The sequence below is a fragment of the Eleutherodactylus coqui genome, chromosome 8 (assembly GCF_035609145.1).
Source record: "Eleutherodactylus coqui strain aEleCoq1 chromosome 8, aEleCoq1.hap1, whole genome shotgun sequence".
Taxonomy (NCBI): Eukaryota; Metazoa; Chordata; class Amphibia; order Anura; family Eleutherodactylidae; genus Eleutherodactylus; species Eleutherodactylus coqui.
The window spans coordinates 4,297,395-4,318,189 of NC_089844.1; the positions used below are offsets into that span (position 1 = coordinate 4,297,395).

Below are 20,795 nucleotides of genomic sequence, written 5' to 3' on the forward strand. Positions count from 1 at the left end.
ATGGCGGTTATGGTACAGGTGATGGCGGTTATGGTACAGGTGATGGCGGTTATGGTACAGGTGATGGCGGTTATGGTACAGGTGATGGCGGTTATGGTATCAGGTGATGGCGGTTATGGTATCAGGTGATGGCGGTTATGGTATCAGGTGATGGCGGTTATGGTATCAGGTGATGGCGGTTATGGTATCAGGTGATGGCGGTTATGGTATCAGGTGATGGCGGTTATGGTATCAGGTGATGGCGGTTATGGTATCAGGTGATGGCGGTTATGGTATCAGGTGATGGCGGTTATGGTATCAGGTGATGGCGGTTATGGTATCAGGTGATGGCGGTTATGGTATCAGGTGATGGCGGTTATGGTATCAGGTGATGGCGGTTATGGTATCAGGTGATGGCGGTTATGGTATCAGGTGATGGCGGTTATGGTATCAGGTGATGGCGGTTATGGTATCAGGTGATGGCGGTTATGGTATCAGGTGATGGCGGTTATGGTATCAGGTGATGGCGGTTATGGTATCAGGTGATGGCGGTTATGGTATCAGGTGATGGCGGTTATGGTATCAGGTGATGGCGGTTATGGTACAGGTGATGGCGGTTATGTATCCGGTGATGGCGGTTATGGTACAGGTGATGGCGGTTATGGTACAGGTGATGGCGGTTATGGTACAGGTGATGGCGGTTATGGTACAGGTGATGGCGGTTATGGTATCAGGTGATGGCGGTTATGGTATCAGGTGATGGCGGTTATGGTATCAGGTGATGGCGGTTATGGTATCAGGTGATGGCGGTTATGGTATCAGGTGATGGCGGTTATGGTATCAGGTGATGGCGGTTATGGTATCAGGTGATGGCGGTTATGGTATCAGGTGATGGCGGTTATGGTATCAGGTGATGGCGGTTATGGTATCAGGTGATGGCGGTTATGGTATCAGGTGATGGCGGTTATGGTATCAGGTGATGGCGGTTATGGTATCAGGTGATGGCGGTTATGGTATCAGGTGATGGCGGTTATGGTATCAGGTGATGGCGGTTATGGTATCAGGTGATGGCGGTTATGGTATCAGGTGATGGCGGTTATGGTATCAGGTGATGGCGGTTATGGTATCAGGTGATGGCGGTTATGGTATCAGGTGATGGCGGTTATGGTATCAGGTGATGGCGGTTATGGTATCAGGTGATGGCGGTTATGGTACAGGTGATGGCGGTTATGTATCCGGTGATGGCGGTTATGGTACAGGTGATGGCGGTTATGGTACAGGTGATGGCGGTTATGGTACAGGTGATGGCGGTTATGGTACAGGTGATGGCGGTTATGGTATCAGGTGATGGCGGTTATGGTATCAGGTGATGGCGGTTATGGTATCAGGTGATGGCGGTTATGGTATCAGGTGATGGCGGTTATGGTATCAGGTGATGGCGGTTATGGTATCAGGTGATGGCGGTTATGGTATCAGGTGATGGCGGTTATGGTATCAGGTGATGGCGGTTATGGTATCAGGTGATGGCGGTTATGGTATCAGGTGATGGCGGTTATGGTATCAGGTGATGGCGGTTATGGTATCAGGTGATGGCGGTTATGGTATCAGGTGATGGCGGTTATGGTATCAGGTGATGGCGGTTATGGTATCAGGTGATGGCGGTTATGGTATCAGGTGATGGCGGTTATGGTATCAGGTGATGGCGGTTATGGTATCAGGTGATGGCGGTTATGGTATCAGGTGATGGCGGTTATGGTATCAGGTGATGGCGGTTATGGTATCAGGTGATGGCGGTTATGTATCAGGTGATGGCGGTTATGTATCAGGTGATGGCGGTTAGCGGGCGGCTACTTGGCGCCGCTTATTTTGGGTTCTTCTGAGGTAAAGACGTGATTTTGGGTTCTGCTCGGTGAGATGACGTTTGGAGACGCGTAGAAAGTCAGGGAAGAGGCGCCGTGGCGGTCTGGGCTCTCCAACATCTCGGGGGTCTGCTGCCCGCTTTATGGGGGCAGTGATGTCATCCTGAGAACGGACAAGTAGGCGTGGCGATGCGGAGCGCTCCCACAGATCTCGTCAGACCGTGATATCTAGTGGCGCCCCGCGGCGGAAATGGTTCCTCGTGTTCTTCTGTCATCCATTCGCTCTTCTGATCTGGAAATGGCGGCCATGTCACCTACTGACCGCGGTTATGGTACAGGTGATGGCGGTTATGTATCACATAATCGGCGTCCGCGCGTTCAGAACGACCCGAATATGGCAAAACTGATGCCAGAAGCGCAATTGTTCGTATGTTCACCTCCCAAAAACCGTACTAAGGAGCCCAGCAGTCGCACGCCCCCTGGACTGCGCCAGTAAGAACTACGACTCTGCCTGCAAAGACCGAGCCCCCCCCCCCCCCCCCCCCCGCCGCCAGGAATAAGCCGTCGCCGCGGTCCAAGCGTCGGATCAACCAAATACACGTTCTATTGTTCATATCTTTACAATCTCCGTAAACGTGTCGCAGAAATCGTAAGAACAATGGCGGCGTCTCGGCAGCGAGTTGGCCGGTCTCTAAGGGGTAATTTAGTGGCGCAAGCGCTCTTGTATTCGCCATAAGGTAATGCTGTCCCTCCCCCGATTCACACTGGACGAAGCTCATATGTACACGGCGTGCGTCACATGGGTTATGCGTGTTTTGTGCGCTCAGATACACTTCTCATTGTTACACGCGAAAGAGAAAATCCCCAGCAGCGCCATCTATTGGCTGCGCCACAATGCCTGGTGTACGCAGCTCTCCGGCACATTCGGTGTACGCAGCTCTCCGGCACATTCGGTGTACGCAGCTCTCCGGCACATTCGGTGTACGCAGCTCTCCGGCACATTCGGTGTACGCAGCTCTCCGGCACATTCGGTGTACGCAGCTCTCCGGCACATTCGGTGTACGCAGCTCTCCGGCACATTCGGTGTACGCAGCTCTCCGGCACATTCGGTGTACGCAGCTCTCCGGCACATTCGGTGTACGCAGCTCTCCGGCACATTCGGTGTACGCAGCTCTCCGGCACATTCGGTGTACGCAGCTCTCCGGCACATTCGGTGTACGCAGCTCTCCGGCACATTCGGTGTACGCAGCTCTCCGGCACATTCGGTGTACGCAGCTCTCCGGCACATTCGGTGTACGCAGCTCTCCGGCACATTCGGTGTACGCAGCTCTCCGGCACATTCGGTGTACGCAGCTCTCCGGCACATTCGGTGTACGCAGCTCTCCGGCACATTCGGTGTACGCAGCTCTCCGGCACATTCGGTGTACGCAGCTCTCCGGCACATTCGGTGTACGCAGCTCTCCGGCACATTCGGTGTACGCAGCTCTCCGGCACATTCGGTGTACGCAGCTCTCCGGCACATTCGGTGTACGCAGCTCTCCGGCACATTCGGTGTACGCAGCTCTCCGGCACATTCGGTGTACGCAGCTCTCCGGCACATTCGGTGTACGCAGCTCTCCGGCACATTCGGTGTACGCAGCTCTCCGGCACATTCGGTGTACGCAGCTCTCCGGCACATTCGGTGTACGCAGCTCTCCGGCACATTCGGTGTACGCAGCTCTCCGGCACATTCGGTGTACGCAGCTCTCCGGCACATTCGGTGTACGCAGCTCTCCGGCACATTCGGTGTACGCAGCTCTCCGGCACATTCGGTGTACGCAGCTCTCCGGCACATTCGGTGTACGCAGCTCTCCGGCACATTCGGTGTACGCAGCTCTCCGGCACATTCGGTGTACGCAGCTCTCCGGCACATTCGGTGTACGCAGCTCTCCGGCACATTCGGTGTACGCAGCTCTCCGGCACATTCGGTGTACGCAGCTCTCCGGCACATTCGGTGTACGCAGCTCTCCGGCACATTCGGTGTACGCAGCTCTCCGGCACATTCGGTGTACGCAGCTCTCCGGCACATTCGGTGTACGCAGCTCTCCGGCACATTCGGTGTACGCAGCTCTCCGGCACATTCGGTGTACGCAGCTCTCCGGCACATTCGGTGTACGCAGCTCTCCGGCACATTCGGTGTACGCAGCTCTCCGGCACATTCGGTGTACGCAGCTCTCCGGCACATTCGGTGTACGCAGCTCTCCGGCACATTCGGTGTACGCAGCTCTCCGGCACATTCGGTGTACGCAGCTCTCCGGCACATTCGGTGTACGCAGCTCTCCGGCACATTCGGTGTACGCAGCTCTCCGGCACATTCGGTGTACGCAGCTCTCCGGCACATTCGGTGTACGCAGCTCTCCGGCACATTCGGTGTACGCAGCTCTCCGGCACATTCGGTGTACGCAGCTCTCCGGCACATTCGGTGTACGCAGCTCTCCGGCACATTCGGTGTACGCAGCTCTCCGGCACATTCGGTGTACGCAGCTCTCCGGCACATTCGGTGTACGCAGCTCTCCGGCACATTCGGTGTACGCAGCTCTCCGGCACATTCGGTGTACGCAGCTCTCCGGCACATTCGGTGTACGCAGCTCTCCGGCACATTCGGTGTACGCAGCTCTCCGGCACATTCGGTGTACGCAGCTCTCCGGCACATTCGGTGTACGCAGCTCTCCGGCACATTCGGTGTACGCAGCTCTCCGGCACATTCGGTGTACGCAGCTCTCCGGCACATTCGGTGTACGCAGCTCTCCGGCACATTCGGTGTACGCAGCTCTCCGGCACATTCGGTGTACGCAGCTCTCCGGCACATTCGGTGTACGCAGCTCTCCGGCACATTCGGTGTACGCAGCTCTCCGGCACATTCGGTGTACGCAGCTCTCCGGCACATTCGGTGTACGCAGCTCTCCGGCACATTCGGTGTACGCAGCTCTCCGGCACATTCGGTGTACGCAGCTCTCCGGCACATTCGGTGTACGCAGCTCTCCGGCACATTCGGTGTACGCAGCTCTCCGGCACATTCGGTGTACGCAGCTCTCCGGCACATTCGGTGTACGCAGCTCTCCGGCACATTCGGTGTACGCAGCTCTCCGGCACATTCGGTGTACGCAGCTCTCCGGCACATTCGGTGTACGCAGCTCTCCGGCACATTCGGTGTACGCAGCTCTCCGGCACATTCGGTGTACGCAGCTCTCCGGCACATTCGGTGTACGCAGCTCTCCGGCACATTCGGTGTACGCAGCTCTCCGGCACATTCGGTGTACGCAGCTCTCCGGCACATTCGGTGTACGCAGCTCTCCGGCACATTCGGTGTACGCAGCTCTCCGGCACATTCGGTGTACGCAGCTCTCCGGCACATTCGGTGTACGCAGCTCTCCGGCACATTCGGTGTACGCAGCTCTCCGGCACATTCGGTGTACGCAGCTCTCCGGCACATTCGGTGTACGCAGCTCTCCGGCACATTCGGTGTACGCAGCTCTCCGGCACATTCGGTGTACGCAGCTCTCCGGCACATTCGGTGTACGCAGCTCTCCGGCACATTCTCTTCATCGCCCATCACAGCCGAATAAGACATTGCGTAACAATCCGCTGGTGTGAACGACCCTCCGCAATCACTGGGATCTGCTCCCTGACATTGGATTTTTATTGGGTTTAAAGTGTTTTTTCCATCAGGCGCGTGTGTGTGTGTGAGAGAGAGACGCAGGCGGCAGGGGGGTGTTTGTTTGTGCGCGACGCGGCGTGCGCAGGCGGCCGAGCTGCGCGTGGGACGCAGCGGGCGGGACGCGGCCGAACGTGGCAGTTGCGTGTGTGACGGGATGTGCGCAGGCGGCCGAGCTGCGCGTGGGACGCGGCCGAACGTGGCCGAGCTGCGTGTGTGACTGGACGTGCGCAGGCGGCCGAGCTGCGCGTGGGGCGTGCGCAGGCGGCCGAGCTGCGCGTGGGGCGTGCGCAGGCGGCCGAGCTGCGCGTGGGGCGTGCGCAGGCGGCCGAGCTGCGCGTGGGGCGTGCGCAGGCGGCCGAGCTGCGCGTGGGGCGTGCGCAGGCGGCCGAGCTGCGCGTGGGGCGTGCGCAGGCGGCCGAGCTGCGCGTGGGGCGTGCGCAGGCGGCCGAGCTGCGCGGTGTGTGTTTGTGTTGTGACGTGCGCAGGCGGCCGAGCTGCGTGTGGGACGCAACGTGCGGAGGCGGCCGAGCTGCGTGTGGGACGCGGTGTGCGCAGGCGGCAGAGCTGTGTGTGTGTTTGTGTTGTGACGTGCGCAGCGGCCGAGCTGTGTGTGTGACGTGCGCAGGCGGCCGAGCTGTGTGTGTGACGTGCGCAGGCGGCCGAGCTGTGTGTGTGACGTGCGCAGGCGGCCGAGCTGTGTGTGTGACGTGCGCAGGCGGCCGAGCTGTGTGTGTGACGTGCGCAGGCGGCCGAGCTGTGTGTGTGACGTGCGCAGGCGGCCGAGCTGTGTGTGTGACGTGCGCAGGCGGCCGAGCTGTGTGTGTGTGCGTGTGTGACGCAACATGCGGAGGCAGCAGAGTTGTGTGTGTGACGTACGCAGGCGGCTGAGCTATCTATTACACATCCTAGAGGCACAGTAACATACACGCGTGTCCGGTGCTGCTCTCCGCACGTGCGTAGTACAGTTCTACTATTTTGCTCTGGGTGTGTTCACATAGCGGAATGTTTGTCTGGGTTGTGACACATATCCCACGTATCTAGTGCATTACTCTCGATAGTCTTCCTTTTGTGGGTGGGGTCTGAACCTGTCACGTGATGCCGCTTGTTCCCGCGTGTGGATTTCCCCGTTGACGGCCTCTCAGAGCCTGAGTCTGCTGTGTGACGCCGCTGTTAGTGATGCCGCTTGTTCCTGCGTGTGGATTTCCCCCTCTCAGAGCCTGAGTCTGCTGTGTGACGCCGCCGTTAGTGATGCCGCTTGTTCCTGCATGTGGATTTCCCCGTTGACGGCCTCTTAGAGCGTGAGTCTGCTGTGTGACGCCGCCGTTAGTGATGCCGCTTGTTCCTGCACGTGGATTTCCCCGTTGACGGCCTCTCAGAGCGTGAGTCTGCTGTGTGACGCCGCCGTTAGTGATGCCGCTTGTTCCCGCGTGTGGATTTCCCCGTTGACGGCCTCTTAGAGCGTGAGTCTGCTGTGTGACGCCGCCGTTAGTGATGCCGCTTGTTCCTGCGTGTGGATTTCCCCGTTGACGGCCTCTTAGAGCGTGAGTCTGCTGTGTGACGCCGCCGTTAGTGATGCCGCTTTGAAGTTACGTTAAGGTTATTGTGCAAAAGTGGAATTTCCGTTTGTTGAGGAAGGAGGCAGCGAGACAACCTGTTCCTCAAGAAGCAACTGTAACCCTTTGTGGGAACGTGAAGATCACCCAGTGCATAGAGGACCCCACTCTTTTACCTTTCTGGAAGGACTTGCTGAGACTTGTGGTTCTCCCCGACCCCTATAGTTCCGTCCCCTGGTGGGAGCGCTCGGGCCCTCCGCAGTGCGGCGTCTTTGGTGATCTGCTAGGTTTACAATTGATGATAAAAAGTTTCTAAACAGCCTGTTGATATCAGTGGGAGCGCCTGGTGTTTTTGGGGGGGTTTTGCGCGCACATATATGCCCGACATGTTCACGAACTAAATACATTAAAGCGTCTGCAAAAATCCGAGGCGACGATCTGAGCAGATGGTCTGAAGATACTTGTCCTCCTGGTTTGGGGTCTCCTGAGGTCGTCCATGTTGCACTTGATCACCTTTTCGGCGTATCTCTTGAGGGGGCAAACTGCGTTCAGGCGGATGGCTTAGTGCTTACCTCCCCCCTGGGAGCCTTACGTACCACAATTCGAGGTGTACAGCGCTGCCCATACTAACCAATCACACGCCAACGTTCGTCTCATAATCTTGAAATGTTAAAGCTGTGCTGTGATTGGTTGCTACAGGCAGCAGACACTTTCTGACACTAGTCTCATTTTCCTGCTTCTTCCTAATTGGTTTATGGCTATTGATAGAGAGAGGAGAGGTCACCGCACTTATGGGGTTCATCCCTTATGCAGGGGGGGCGCCCTGACAAGGGCGGTAATATATAATGTACAGACACACAAATACAAAATGCTGTAAAACAAGAAATTGAAGGGTTAATGGCCTGCCTCCAAATCTTGGTGATTGAGAAACACAATCAGATGCCCCCCTGGTGGTATCCCATGATGGGTAAGTGTCCGCCTGAAGACTCCATCAATCCTGACCAAACCCCAACTCCATGTGCTGAAATGCAGCCCCAAACTTGTAAGGAGTCTCCACCATGCTTCACTGCTGCCTGCAGACACTCATTATAGTACCGCTCCCCACCATGCTTCACTGCTGCCTGCAGACACTCATTATAGTACCACTCCCCACCATGCTTCACTGCTGCCTGCAGACGCTCATTATAGTACCACTCTTCAACATGCTTCACTGCTGCCTGCAGACACTCATTATTGTACCGCTCCCCACCATCCTTCACTGCTGCCTGCAGACACTCATTATAGTACCACTCCCCACCACTCTTCACTGCTGCCTGCAGACACTCATTATTGTACCGCTCTCCACCATGCTTCACTGCTTCCTGCAGACACTCATTATTGTACCGCTCCACACCATGCTTTACTGCTGCCTGCAGCCACTCATTATAGTACCACTCCCCACCATGCTTCACTGCAGCCTGCAGCCACTCATTATTGTACCGCTCCCCACCATGCTTCACTGCTGCCTGCAGACACTCATTATTGTACTGCTCACCACCATGCTTCACTGCTGTCTGCAGACACTCATTATAGTACCGCTCCCCACCATGCTTCACTGCTGCCTGCAGCCACTCATTATTGTACTGCTCTTCCCCAATGCTTCACTGCAGCCTGCAGCCACTCATTATTGTACCGCTCCCCACCATGCTTCACTGCTGCCTGCAGACACTCATTATTGTACTGCTCACCACCATGCTTCACTGCTTATTGCAGACACTCATTATTGTACCACTCTCCCACCATGCTTCACTGCTGCCTGCAGACACTCATTATTGTACTGCTCACCACCATGCTTTACTGCTGTCTGCAGACACTCATTATAGTACCGCTCCCCACCATGCTTCACTGTTGCCTGCAGCCACTCATTATTGTACTGCTCTTCCCCAATGCTTCACTGCAGCCTGCAGCCACTCATTATTGTACCGCTCCCCACCATGCTTCACTGCTGCCTGCAGACATTCATTATTGTACCGCTCCCCACCATGCTTCACTGCTGCCTGCAGCCACTCATTATTGTACTGCTCTTCCCCAATGCTTCACTGCAGCCTGCAGCCACTCATTATTGTACCGCTCCCCACCATGCTTCACTGCTGCCTGCAGCCACTCATTATTGTACCGCTCCCCACCATGCTTCACTGCTGCCTGCAGACACTCATTATTGTACCGCTCACCACCATGCTTCACTGCAGCCTGCAGCCACTCATTATTGTACCGCTCCCCACCATGCTTCACTGCTGTCTGCAGACACTCATTATAGTACCGCTCCCCACCATGCTTCACTGCTGCCTGCGGACACTCATTATTGTAGCGCTCTCCACCATGCTTCACTGCTGCCTGCAGACACTCATTATTTCATAGAAAAAAACTATTAACCCTTCCACTTCTGGAAGCATTCTTTCTCATTTTCCACATGTAATCCTTTTGCACCGCACTGTATAATTAATGTCTATAAAATGATTCAAAACGTTCAAAAATCAAAGCAGATTCCTTCCTAAAGCAATTGTTGTACAAAAGCCGGCATGACAGAAAGGCCAGCTTCGGGGAGCGCATCGAAACGCGTCGGTGGATCACAACTGGAGAGTGTCAGGATTTGCCCACTAGAAACTAATAGTAATATGGAGGCAAAAGCTAATAAAGAAGCAGTGCCGCCCCCTGAAACAAGTGCTACGGCCGTGGGAATGTTCACCTTGGCTGCATTTCGCCGTCCCCAAAAGACGGACCACATTCGGGACTAAAAGGCGCTCCTCTGAAACTGGCTTTACGGAGTGACCGCGCCTTACAGATATGATAGAACGGCATCTGCGCTGCAGACCGAGCGTGACGCATCTGGGCAGAACTGGCATATGCTGCGCCCATCCCTCCGTGCCCGCTGTTACTCATGTACAAAGAAATTCCTTTACTTTTGCGCCTTTCTTTCAGCATCGCCCTGTATATCATCTGTAACTTTGGATTAGAGAATGACCCCCTGCGATGTGCCGCGATGCATCTAGGGGACGTGTTTGTGAGCCCCCATTCAGTGTTTGTGAGCCCCCATTCAGTGTTTGTGAGCCCCCCATTCAGTGTTTGTGAGCCCCCCATTCAGTGTTTGTGAGCCCCCATTCAGTGTTTGTGAGCCCCCCATTCAGTGTTTGTGAGCCCCCCATTCAGTGTTTGTGAGCCCCCATTCAGTGTTTGTGAGCCCCCCATTCAGTGTTTGTGAGCCCCCATTCAGTGTTTGTGAGCCCCCATTCAGTGTTTGTGAGCCCCCCATTCAGTGTTTGTGAGCCCCCCATTCAGTGTTTGTGAGCCCCCCATTCAGTGTTTGTGAGCCCCCATTCAGTGTTTGTGAGCCCCCCTTCAGTGTTTGTGAGCCCCCCTACAGTGTTTGTGAGCCCCTCTTCAGTGTTTGTGAGCCCCCATTCAGTGTTTGTGAGCCCCCATTCAGTGTTTGTGAGCCCCTCTTCAGTGTTTGCGAGCCCCCAGTCAGTGTTTGTGAGCCCCCAGTCAGTGTTTGTGAGCCCCCAGTCAGTGTTTGTGAGCCCCCAGTCAGTGTTTGTGAGCCCCCAGTCAGTGTTTGTGAGCCCCCAGTCAGTGTTTGTGAGCCCCCAGTCAGTGTTTGTGAGCCCCCAGTCAGTGTTTGTGAGCCCCCAGTCAGTGTTTGTGAGCCCCCAGTCAGTGTTTGTGAGCCCCCTTTCAGTGTTTGTGAGCCCCCATTCAGTGTTTGTGAGCCCCCATTCAGTGTTTGTGAGCCCCCAGTCAGTGTTTGTGAGCCCCCATTCAGTGTTTGTGAGCCCCCATTCAGTGTTTGTGAGCCCCCCTTCAGTGTTTGTGAGCCCCCCTTCAGTGTTTGTGAGCCCCTCTTCAGTGTTTGTGAGCCCCCTTTCAGTGTTTGTGAGCCCCCATTCAGTGTTTGTGAGCCCCCATTCAGTGTTTGTGAGCCCCCATTCAGTGTTTGTGAGCCCCCCTTCAGTGTTTGTGAGCCCCCCTACAGTGTTTGTGAGCCCCTCTTCAGTGTTTGTGAGCCCCTCTTCAGTGTTTGTGAGCCCCTCTTCAGTGTTTGTGAGCCCCCATTCAGTGTTTGTGAGCCCCCATTCAGTGTTTGTGAGCCCCCATTCAGTGTTTGTGAGCCCCCATTCAGTGTTTGTGAGCCCCCTTTAAGTGTTTGTGAGCCCCCTTTCAGTGTTTGTGAGCCCCCATTCAGTGTTTGTGAGCCCCCATTCAGTGTTTGTGAGCCCCCATTCAGTGTTTGTGAGCCCCCATTCAGTGTTTGTGAGCCCCCATTCAGTGTTTGTGAGCCCCCATTCAGTGTTTGTGAGCCCCCATTCAGTGTTTGTGAGCCCCCATTCAGTGTTTGTGAGCCCCCATTCAGTGTTTGTGAGCCCCCATTCAGTGTTTGTGAGCCCCCTTTCAGTGTTTGTGAGCCCCCTTTCAGTGTTTGTGAGCCCCCATTCAGTGTTTGTGAGCCCCCATTCAGTGTTTGTGAGCCCCCATTCAGTGTTTGTGAGCCCCCATTCAGTGTTTGTGAGCCCCCATTCAGTGTTTGTGAGCCCCCATTCAGTGTTTGTGAGCCCCCCTTCAGTGTTTGTGAGCCCCCCTTCAGTGTTTGTGAGCCCCCCTTCAGTGTTTGTGAGCCCCCCTTCAGTGTTTGTGAGCCCCTCTTCAGTGTTTGTGAGCCCCCCATTCAGTGTTTGTGAGCCCCCCATTCAGTGTTTGTGAGCCCCCCATTCAGTGTTTGTGAGCCCCCTTTCAGTGTTTGTGAGCCCCCTTTCAGTGTTTGTGAGCCCCCTTTCAGTGTTTGTGAGCCCCCCATTCAGTGTTTGTGAGCCCCCCATTCAGTGTTTGTGAGCCCCCCATTCAGTGTTTGTGAGCCCCCCATTCAGTGTTTGTGAGCCCCTCTTCAGTGTTTGTGAGCCCCCCATTCAGTGTTTGTGAGCCCCCCATCAGTGTTTGTGAGCCCCCCATCAGTGTTTGTGAGCCCCCCTTCAGTGTTTGTGAGCCCCCCTTCAGTGTTTGTGAGCCCCTCTTCAGTGTTTGTGAGCCCCTCTTCAGTGTTTGTGAGCCCCCCATTCAGTGTTTGTGAGCCCCTCTTCAGTGTTTGTGAGCCCCTCTTCAGTGTTTGTGAGCCCCCCTTCAGTGTTTGTGAGCCCCCCATTCAGTGTTTGTGAGCCCCTCTTCAGTGTTTGTGAGCCCCCCTTCAGTGTTTGTGAGCCCCCCTTCAGTGTTTGGGAGCCCCCCTTCAGTGTTTGTGAGCCCCTCTTCAGTGTTTGTGAGCCCCTCTTCAGTGTTTGTGAGCCCCTCTTCAGTGTTTGTGAGCCCCTCTTCAGTGTTTGTGAGCCCCTCTTCAGTGTTTGTGAGCCCCTCTTCAGTGTTTGTGAGCCCCTCTTCAGTGTTTGTGAGCCCCTCTTCAGTGTTTGTGAGCCCCCCATTCAGTGTTTGTGAGCCCCCCATTCAGTGTTTGTGAGCCCCCCATTAGTGTTTGTGAGCCCCCCTTCAGTGTTTGTGAGCCCCCCTTCAGTGTTTGTGAGCCCCCCTTCAGTGTTTGTGAGCCCCCCTTCAGTGTTTGTGAGCCCCTCTTCAGTGTTTGTGAGCCCCCCATTCAGTGTTTGTGAGCCCCCCATTCAGTGTTTGTGAGCCCCCCATTCAGTGTTTGTGAGCCCCCTTTCAGTGTTTGTGAGCCCCCTTTCAGTGTTTGTGAGCCCCCTTTCAGTGTTTGTGAGCCCCCTTTCAGTGTTTGTGAGCCCCCTTTCAGTGTTTGTGAGCCCCCCTTCAGTGTTTGTGAGCCCCCCTTCAGTGTTTGTGAGCCCCCCTTTCAGTGTTTGTGAGCCCCCCTTTCAGTGTTTGTGAGCCCCCCTTCAGTGTTTGTGAGCCCCCCTTCAGTGTTTGTGAGCCCCCCTTCAGTGTTTGTGAGCCCCCCTTCAGTGTTTGTGAGCCCCCTTTCAGTGTTTGTGAGCCCCTCTTCAGTGTTTGTGAGCCCCCCATTCAGTGTTTGTGAGCCCCCCATTCAGTGTTTGTGAGCCCCCTTTCAGTGTTTGTGAGCCCCCCTTCAGTGTTTGTGAGCCCCCATTCAGTGTTTGTGAGCCCCCCTTTCAGTGTTTGTGAGCCCCCCAGTCAGTGTTTGTGAGCCCCCCTTCAGTGTTTGTGAGCCCCCATTCAGTGCCCCCCTATCTGCCTGGTGTAGTCACAGCCGCCGCCCCCGGCCTTCTCTGGGACATTGGCGCGCTCCCTTTGTGTGCACTGCCTTGGCAGGGGTATTGATGTGGCGGGCGCGGTCTCCGGTTCGGGCCCTTTGTTCTTTGGAGTTACAGGACTTCTCTGTTTGCAGTGATCGCCGCCGTCTTTCTGCGTGACTCGGGCTCCTTTCACGGAGCGATTTGGAGAAGCGAACGGCGACAATTGTTTACCTGTGCAGGAGGGGAGCAGCGCCTCGCCCATCGGAGGCCGCGGGGTCGTTCAGTTTCACACGGTGACTAATTGCAGTTGATTTTCTGCCTTTGGGGCGCACTTGCTAACGGTTTGCGCTCACCACTTCTGGGCGTCCCGCAGGATGCTCTGCGGATTTGGGCCGTCCGCACGCTGCAGAACTGTTCCGCACAAAACGTGGCCTGTGCTGCGGATTTTAAAGTCGCTTGCTGCTGTGGATTTCCGGCACGCTTTTTGCCCTTTCAGGGGTTAATATGCGGTGTTGCTGCAGACTGGCGGCGGATGTTTCGGCCATGTTTGCTCGGTCCGCCACTATACGGTCTGTTAGAGATATTCTTTAGAAGTCTGGTGGAGCACGGCGCAGTCTCCTCTCCTCCCCTTAGGCCTCCATGTATGAGGGGCATTGACTTTGGCTTACCTCCCTAAAGGTCCGAACACGCAGCTGAGCCGAAGGTTTGTGCCTAGAGCGGCGCTTGTTAAAGGTGTATGGGTCTAGGGTCATGGACCGTTCTGGATACAGCTTTGGGTGTGACTGGAGTATTGCCTGGAGGACCTCACAAAGTAATGTTCCTAAATAAGCCGCTCAGCCGTTTCTTTTAAGGGGGTAATCGAAGGCTTTGGCTCGTTGATTTTGCGGGGGTCCGCAGCGTCTTTAGTGCCGCAGCTTGGTTTGGTAATGTAATCCGCCATGGACCTCTGATGGCGGCCGGGCAGTTGGGGATCCGGAGTAGCGGACCCGTCAGTCCACCATTGCTGCCCTAAGGATCGTGAACGCCCGGACAAACGCTTTGATCTCCCCACGATTACGGCCTATTAATGTAATTGCGCCAATGTTTGCAGGACAACCCAGGAAGACGCCACGTGTGTCAGTGAGCGCGTATTTGTCTCCTTGTGCGCCCGTCGCCATGTGGCGAATGGTTACGGCGCGAGCGGTGCACTTTTTCTACATGGGGGACTTACTGACTCCCGCGTGTAACGCCGTATACCAAAAGAGACGCACGCCGAGCTGGCAGCAGCCGCTCTACAGGCAGTGACCCTGGCGCCCACCAGCGCCCTTCTGGCTGCTCCCGGACCGTGCCCGCCATGAGAACCTCCTCATCTCACCTGTTCCGGAAGTTGCGCAGGATCCGTGTGGTGCGTTTGGTATCACTCTCTCGTTATGCAGGAAGCCCGGTCACACTTGCTCTAAAGGCTTCCTTTTAACCCCGTGTGTGCCTGTGTAGTAACTCAGAGCTGTAATGCCACACATGAACAGGAGTGGCGCTGTGGGTGTGAACGCTCCCGTCGTTCTGTTAACACAGTTCTGCGCGGCGGCACGTGGCCGGGGTCCAGACTTGTTGAATCCGGAAGGGCGAAGGGCAGGTGTTATCGCAGCCGTCGAGTGCATTTGGCGAGTCCCCAACTCGGGGCGGCTGTCCTTCACTCACAGCCATGAGCTCGCAGGAATAAAGGCAGGAAAAGGAAAAGACCCCCGACGGCCCTCAGTGGCCCCCCCGGAGGCTCCCACACCCGGCGTCACCGCGGACAGCTTGTATGTGTCTGTGAGGTTCTGTTGGCCTGTGGATCTCTGCTGGTTTTGGGGAGTCATCTGTGTACATTTTGGGGTGTCATTTAGGGGGTCAGATCAGATTTGCGCTAAATATTGTGGTTTTTACATGTACGGTAGTTTTTTTTGAGCCAAACCCTGAAGTGGCGTCCTGCCGGGGAGGACAGACGGACGCGGGACCTCGGGTTTGTAGCCTGTTACCTTGGATAGTCGGCGCGGTATTAGGACTTCAGACTCTTTTTAACCCCTTGGTGTCAGACAACCGCTGACAACCGCTTGGGCTTTGAAGTAGAGTCTGTGCATCTCGGAAGGTGTCAGAAATAACTTCAGCCCTGGAACGACGAGATCAAGGCAGAAATGTCCTGAAAGGGTTAAACGTCGCTCCATTGTACTTTCACATTGGCACAATAAAAATATGGATTTAAAGGTGAAGGCAGCCTTAAAGGGGTGCAGCAAGATGGCGGCGCTGATGAACGCTTATCTCCATTGTGATGGAAATGAGCCGCAGGTTACGTCGCGGGATGAAGGCAGAAGATTTTCTGTAGATCCCACTTGGTGACCAAATCCTCCTGCAGGAATACCGGCCCCTGCGGACAGGAAGCTGCGGATTAGATGGAGGTGCTGACATGTTCTGTCCAGCTGACAGGAAGGGGTCAGCGTTTCATGCTGCTTGTACCAAATTCTGACCTCCCATCCCCACATAAATCTGGCCCCATCTGACCAGGAGATGTTTCTCCGCTGCTCAGTGATACAAGTTTTGCGCTCTTTTGCCCGCTGGACTCTTTCTGTTTCTCTTACACACAATGGCGCTGGAACTGGTCGCCCGCTGTTATACCATCCGTGCGGAGGAACGGCGAGCTGTACGTTCGGACACGTTAGTTGGAGCTCCAGCGTTGTATTCAGCTGACTGTGCAGCCTGTTGGTCAGAGCGATTCCTGACATCCTCCTCCGACCCCTTTCAGTGATGAGTTGTTTCCGTCCGCAGGATCCCCTTCCGCTGGATGTTCTCCTCGGTCGCGCCATTCTCTGTATACTCTCCACACCCTTACACGAGAAAACCGCCGCAGTTGGCGGTGAGACCCCGGCTAGTCTAGTCGCTCTTGCCTTATGTTCTGCATGACATTTCCTATAGATTGAATGTGCGGCAAGTTGTTTTGATGTAGAAGGACTCCATGCCGTATTACGGGCATCCCCCTGTCCCCCTCTGGTGGCGCTCGGCAGACGACCCGCCCCGCCCCCCCCCCCTTTTGTGGCGCTCGGCAGATGACCCGTCCCGCCCCCCCCCCCAATGGCGGCGCTCGGCAGACGACCCGTCTCGCCCCCCTTTGGTGGCGCTCGGCAGACGGCTCGTCCCGCAGCCCCCCCTCCCCAATGGCGACTCTCGGCAGACGACCCGTCCCGCCCCCCCCTTTGGTGGCGCTCGGCAGACGACCCGTCCCGCCCCCCCCTTTGGTGGCGCTCGGCAGACGACCCGTCCCGCCCCCCCCTTTGGTGGCGCTCGGCAGACGACCCGTCCCGCCCCCCCCCTTTGGTGGCGCTCGGCAGACGACCCGTCCCGCCCCCCCCTTTGGTGGCGCTCGGCAGACGACCCGTCCCGCCCCCCCCTTTGGTGGCGCTCGGCAGACGACCCGTCCCGCCCCCCCCTTTGGTGGCGCTCGGCAGATGACCCGTCCCCCCCCCCCCCCCTTCCCCAATGGCGGTGCTCGGCAGATAAAACGGTCTGTTGGGGGGGATTGCTTGTGATGGAGGCTGCTCTCCCGTTATAGAAGGTGTTCTCATACCATGTTATCTTCCCTCCAGCATCGCGGAGCTGAACAGAGCTGATCTGATCTGCAGGATGCTGCCCCTCCTATGAACGCCCCCCGCGCCATGGCGGCCAACACTTACTACGGACTTTGAAGCAAAAAATAAAAACTGATTGAAGTATCTGCTCAGAAGGTCATGGCTCACTTTACGCCTTGGAAACTTTCTTCTCAGAAGCTCGGCTTCTTCCTGGTGACTTTTGGCTTCATATGGGGCATGATGTTACTGCACTTCACGATCCAGCAGAGAGCGCCGCACGAGAGCAGCACCGTCCTCCGCGAGCAGATCCTGGACCTCAGCAAGCGCTACATCAAGGCTCTGGCGGAGGAAAACCGCAACGTAGTAGACGGCCCATATGTCGGCACCATGACCGCGTATGGTAAGTGCTATAGTAGTTATATCCCTGTACATAGGGGGCAGTATTATAGTAGTTATATTCTTGTACATAGGGGGCAGTATTATAGTAGTTATATTCTTGTCCATAGGAGCAGTATTATAGTAGTTATATTCTTGTACATAGGGGGCAGTATTATAGTAGTTATATACTTGTACATAGGGAGCAGTATTATAGTAGTTATATTCTTGTACATAGGGGGCAGTATTATAGTAGTTATATTCTTGTCCATAGGAGCAGTATTATAGTAGTTATATTCTTGTACATAGGGGGCAGTATTATAGTAGTTATATTCTTGTACATAGGGGCAGTATTATAGTAGTTATATTCTTGTACATAGGGGGCAGTATTATAGTAGTTATATACTTGTACATAGGGAGCAGTATTATAGTAGTTATATTCTTGTACATAGGGGGCAGTATTATAGTAGTTATATTCTTGTACATAGGAGCAGTATTATAGTAGTTATATTCTTGTACATAGGGGGCAGTATTATAGTAGTTATATTCTTGTACATAGGGAGCAGTATTATAGTAGTTATATTCTTGTACATAGGGGGCAGTATTATAGTAGTTATATTCTTGTACATAGGGGCAGTAATATAGTAGTTATATTCCTGTACATAGAGGCAGTATTATAGTAGTTATATTCTTGTACATAGGGGCAGTATTATAGTAGTTATATTCTTGTATATAAGGTCAGTATTATAGTAGTTATATTCTTGTATATAGGGGACAGTATTATAGTAGTTATATTCTTGTACATAAGGGGCAGTATTATAGTAGTTATATTCTTGTACATAGGGGGCAGTATTATAGTAGTTATATTCTTGTACATAGTGGGCAGTATTATAGTAGTTATATTCTTGTACATAGCGGGCAGTATTATAGTAGTTATATTCTTGTATATAAGGTCAGTATTATAGTAGTTATATTCTTGTATATAGGGGACAGTATTATAGTAGTTATATTCTTGTACATAAGGGGCAGTATTATAGTAGTTATATTCTTGTACATAGGGAGCAGTATTATAGGAGTTATATTCTTGTACATAGGGGGCAGTATTATAGTAGTTATATTCTTGTACATAGGGGGCAGTATTATAGTAGTTATATTCTTGTACATAGGGGGCAGTATTATAGTAGTTATATTCTTGTACATAAGGGGCAGTATTATAGTAGTTATATTCTTGTACATAGGGGCAGTATTATAGTAGTTATATTCTTGTACATAGGGGGCAGTATTATAGTAGTTATATTCTTGTATATAGGGAGCAGTATTATAGTAGTTATATCCCTGTACATAGGGAGCAGTATTATAGTAGGTATATTCTTGTACATAGGGGGCAGTATTATAGTAGTTATATTCTTGTACATAGGGGGCAGTATTATAGTAGTTATATTCTTGTACATAGGGGGTAGTATTATAGTAGTTATATTCTTGTACATAGGGGGCAGTATTATAGTAGTTATATTCTTGTACATAGGGGGTAGTATTATAGTAGTTATATTCTTGTACATAGGGGGCAGTATTACAGTAGTTATATTCTTGTACATAGGGGGTAGTATTATAGTAGTTATATTCTTGTACATAGGGGGCAGTATTACAGTAGTTATATTCTTGTACATAGGAGGCAGTATTATAGTAGTTATATTGTTGTACATAGGGGGCAGTATTATAGTAGTTATATTCTTGTACATAGGGGGCAGTATTATAGTAGTTATATTGTTGTACATAGGGGGCAGTATTATAGTAGTTATATTCTTGTACATAGGAGGCAGTATTATAGTAGTTATATCCTTGTACATAGGGGGCAGTATTATAGTAGTTATATTCTTGTACATAGGAGGCAGTATTATAGTAGTTATATCCTTGTACATAGGGGGCAGTATTATAGTAGTTATATTCTTGTACATAGGGGCAGTATTATAGTAGTTATATTCTTGTACATAGGAGGCAGTATTATAGTAGTTATATTCTTGTACATAGGGAGCAGTATTATAGTAGTTATATTCTTGTACATAGGAGGCAGTATTATAGTAGTTATATTCTTGTACATAGGAGCAGTATTATTGTAGTTATATTCTTGTACATAGGAGGCAGTATTATAGTAGTTATATTCTTGTACATAGGGGGCAGTATTATAGTAGTTATATTCTTGTACATAGGAGGCAGTATTATAGTAGTTATATTCTTGTACATAGGAGCCAGTATTATAGTAGTTATATTCTTGTACATAGGGGGCAGTATTATAGTAGTTATATTCTTGTACATAGGGAGCAGTATTATAGTAGTTATATTCTTGTACATAGGAGGCAGTATTATAGTAGTTATATTCTTGTACATAGGAGCAGTATTATTGTAGTTATATTCTTGTACATAGGGAGCAGTATTATAGTAGTTATATTCTTGTACATAGGGGGCAGTATTATAGTAGTTATAGTCTTGTACATAGGGGGCAGTATTATAGTAGTTATATTCTTGTACATAGGAGCAGTATTATAGTAGTTATATTCTTGTACATAGGAGCCAGTATTATAGTAGTTATATTCTTGTACATAGGAGCAGTATTATAGTAGTTATATTCTTGTACATAGGGGGCAGTATTATAGTAGTTATATTCTTGTACATAGGGGGCAGTATTATAGTAGTTATATTCTTGTACATAGGGGGCAGTATTATAGTAGTTATATTCTTGTACATAGGGGGCAGTATTATAGTAGTTATATTCTTGTACATAGGGGGCAGTATTATAGTAGTTATATTCTTGTACATAGGAGCAGTATTATAGTACTTATATTCTTGTATATAGGGAGCAGTATTATAGTAGCTATATTCTTGTACATAAGGGCAGTATTATAGTAGTTATATTCTTGTACATAGGGGGCAGTATTATAGTAGTTATATTGTTGTACATAGGGGGCAGTATTACAGTAGTTATATTCTTGTACATAGGGGGCAGTATTATAGTAGTTATATTCTTGTACATAGGAGGCAGTATTATAGTAGTTATATTCTTGTACATAGGAGGCAGTATTATAGTAGTTATATTGTTGTACATAGGGGGCAGTATTATAGTAGTTATATTCTTGTACATAGGAGGCAGTATTATAGTAGTTATATTCTTGTACATAGGGGCAGTATTATAGTAGTTATATTCTTGTACATAAGGGCAGTATTATAGTAGTTATATTCTTGTACATAGGGGGCAGTATTATAGTAGTTATATTCTTGTACATAGGAGCAGTATTATAGTAGTTATATTCTTGTACATAGGAGCAGTATTATAGTACTTATATTCTTGTATATAGGGAGCAGTATTATAGTAGCTATATTCTTGTACATAAGGGCAGTATTATAGTAGTTATATTCTTGTACATAGGGGGCAGTATTATAGTAGTTATATTGTTGTACATAGGGGGCAGTATTACAGTAGTTATATTCTTGTACATAGGGGGCAGTATTATAGTAGTTATATTCTTGTACATAGGAGGCAGTATTATAGTAGTTATATTGTTGTACATAGG

At 52.0% G+C, this 20,795-nt stretch overlaps 1 protein-coding gene across 2 annotated transcripts in view; it reads left to right on the forward strand.

Annotated features, from left to right (window-relative positions):
* Positions 1 to 20,795, forward strand: part of MGAT5 (alpha-1,6-mannosylglycoprotein 6-beta-N-acetylglucosaminyltransferase) — a 186,907-nt gene that overhangs the window by 3,786 nt on the left and 162,326 nt on the right. The window contains exons 1-2 of one of the 2 annotated variants that reach the window (XM_066575136.1): positions 15,040 to 15,057; positions 16,873 to 17,254. In XM_066575136.1, coding sequence (XP_066431233.1) covers positions 17,014 to 17,254 — 241 coding nt within the window. In that variant the 5' untranslated portion in view covers positions 15,040 to 15,057; positions 16,873 to 17,013. Of the gene's footprint in view, positions 1 to 15,039; positions 15,058 to 16,872; positions 17,255 to 20,795 lie in introns of those variants that run through there. The other variant, XM_066575135.1, reaches the window with a different exon arrangement.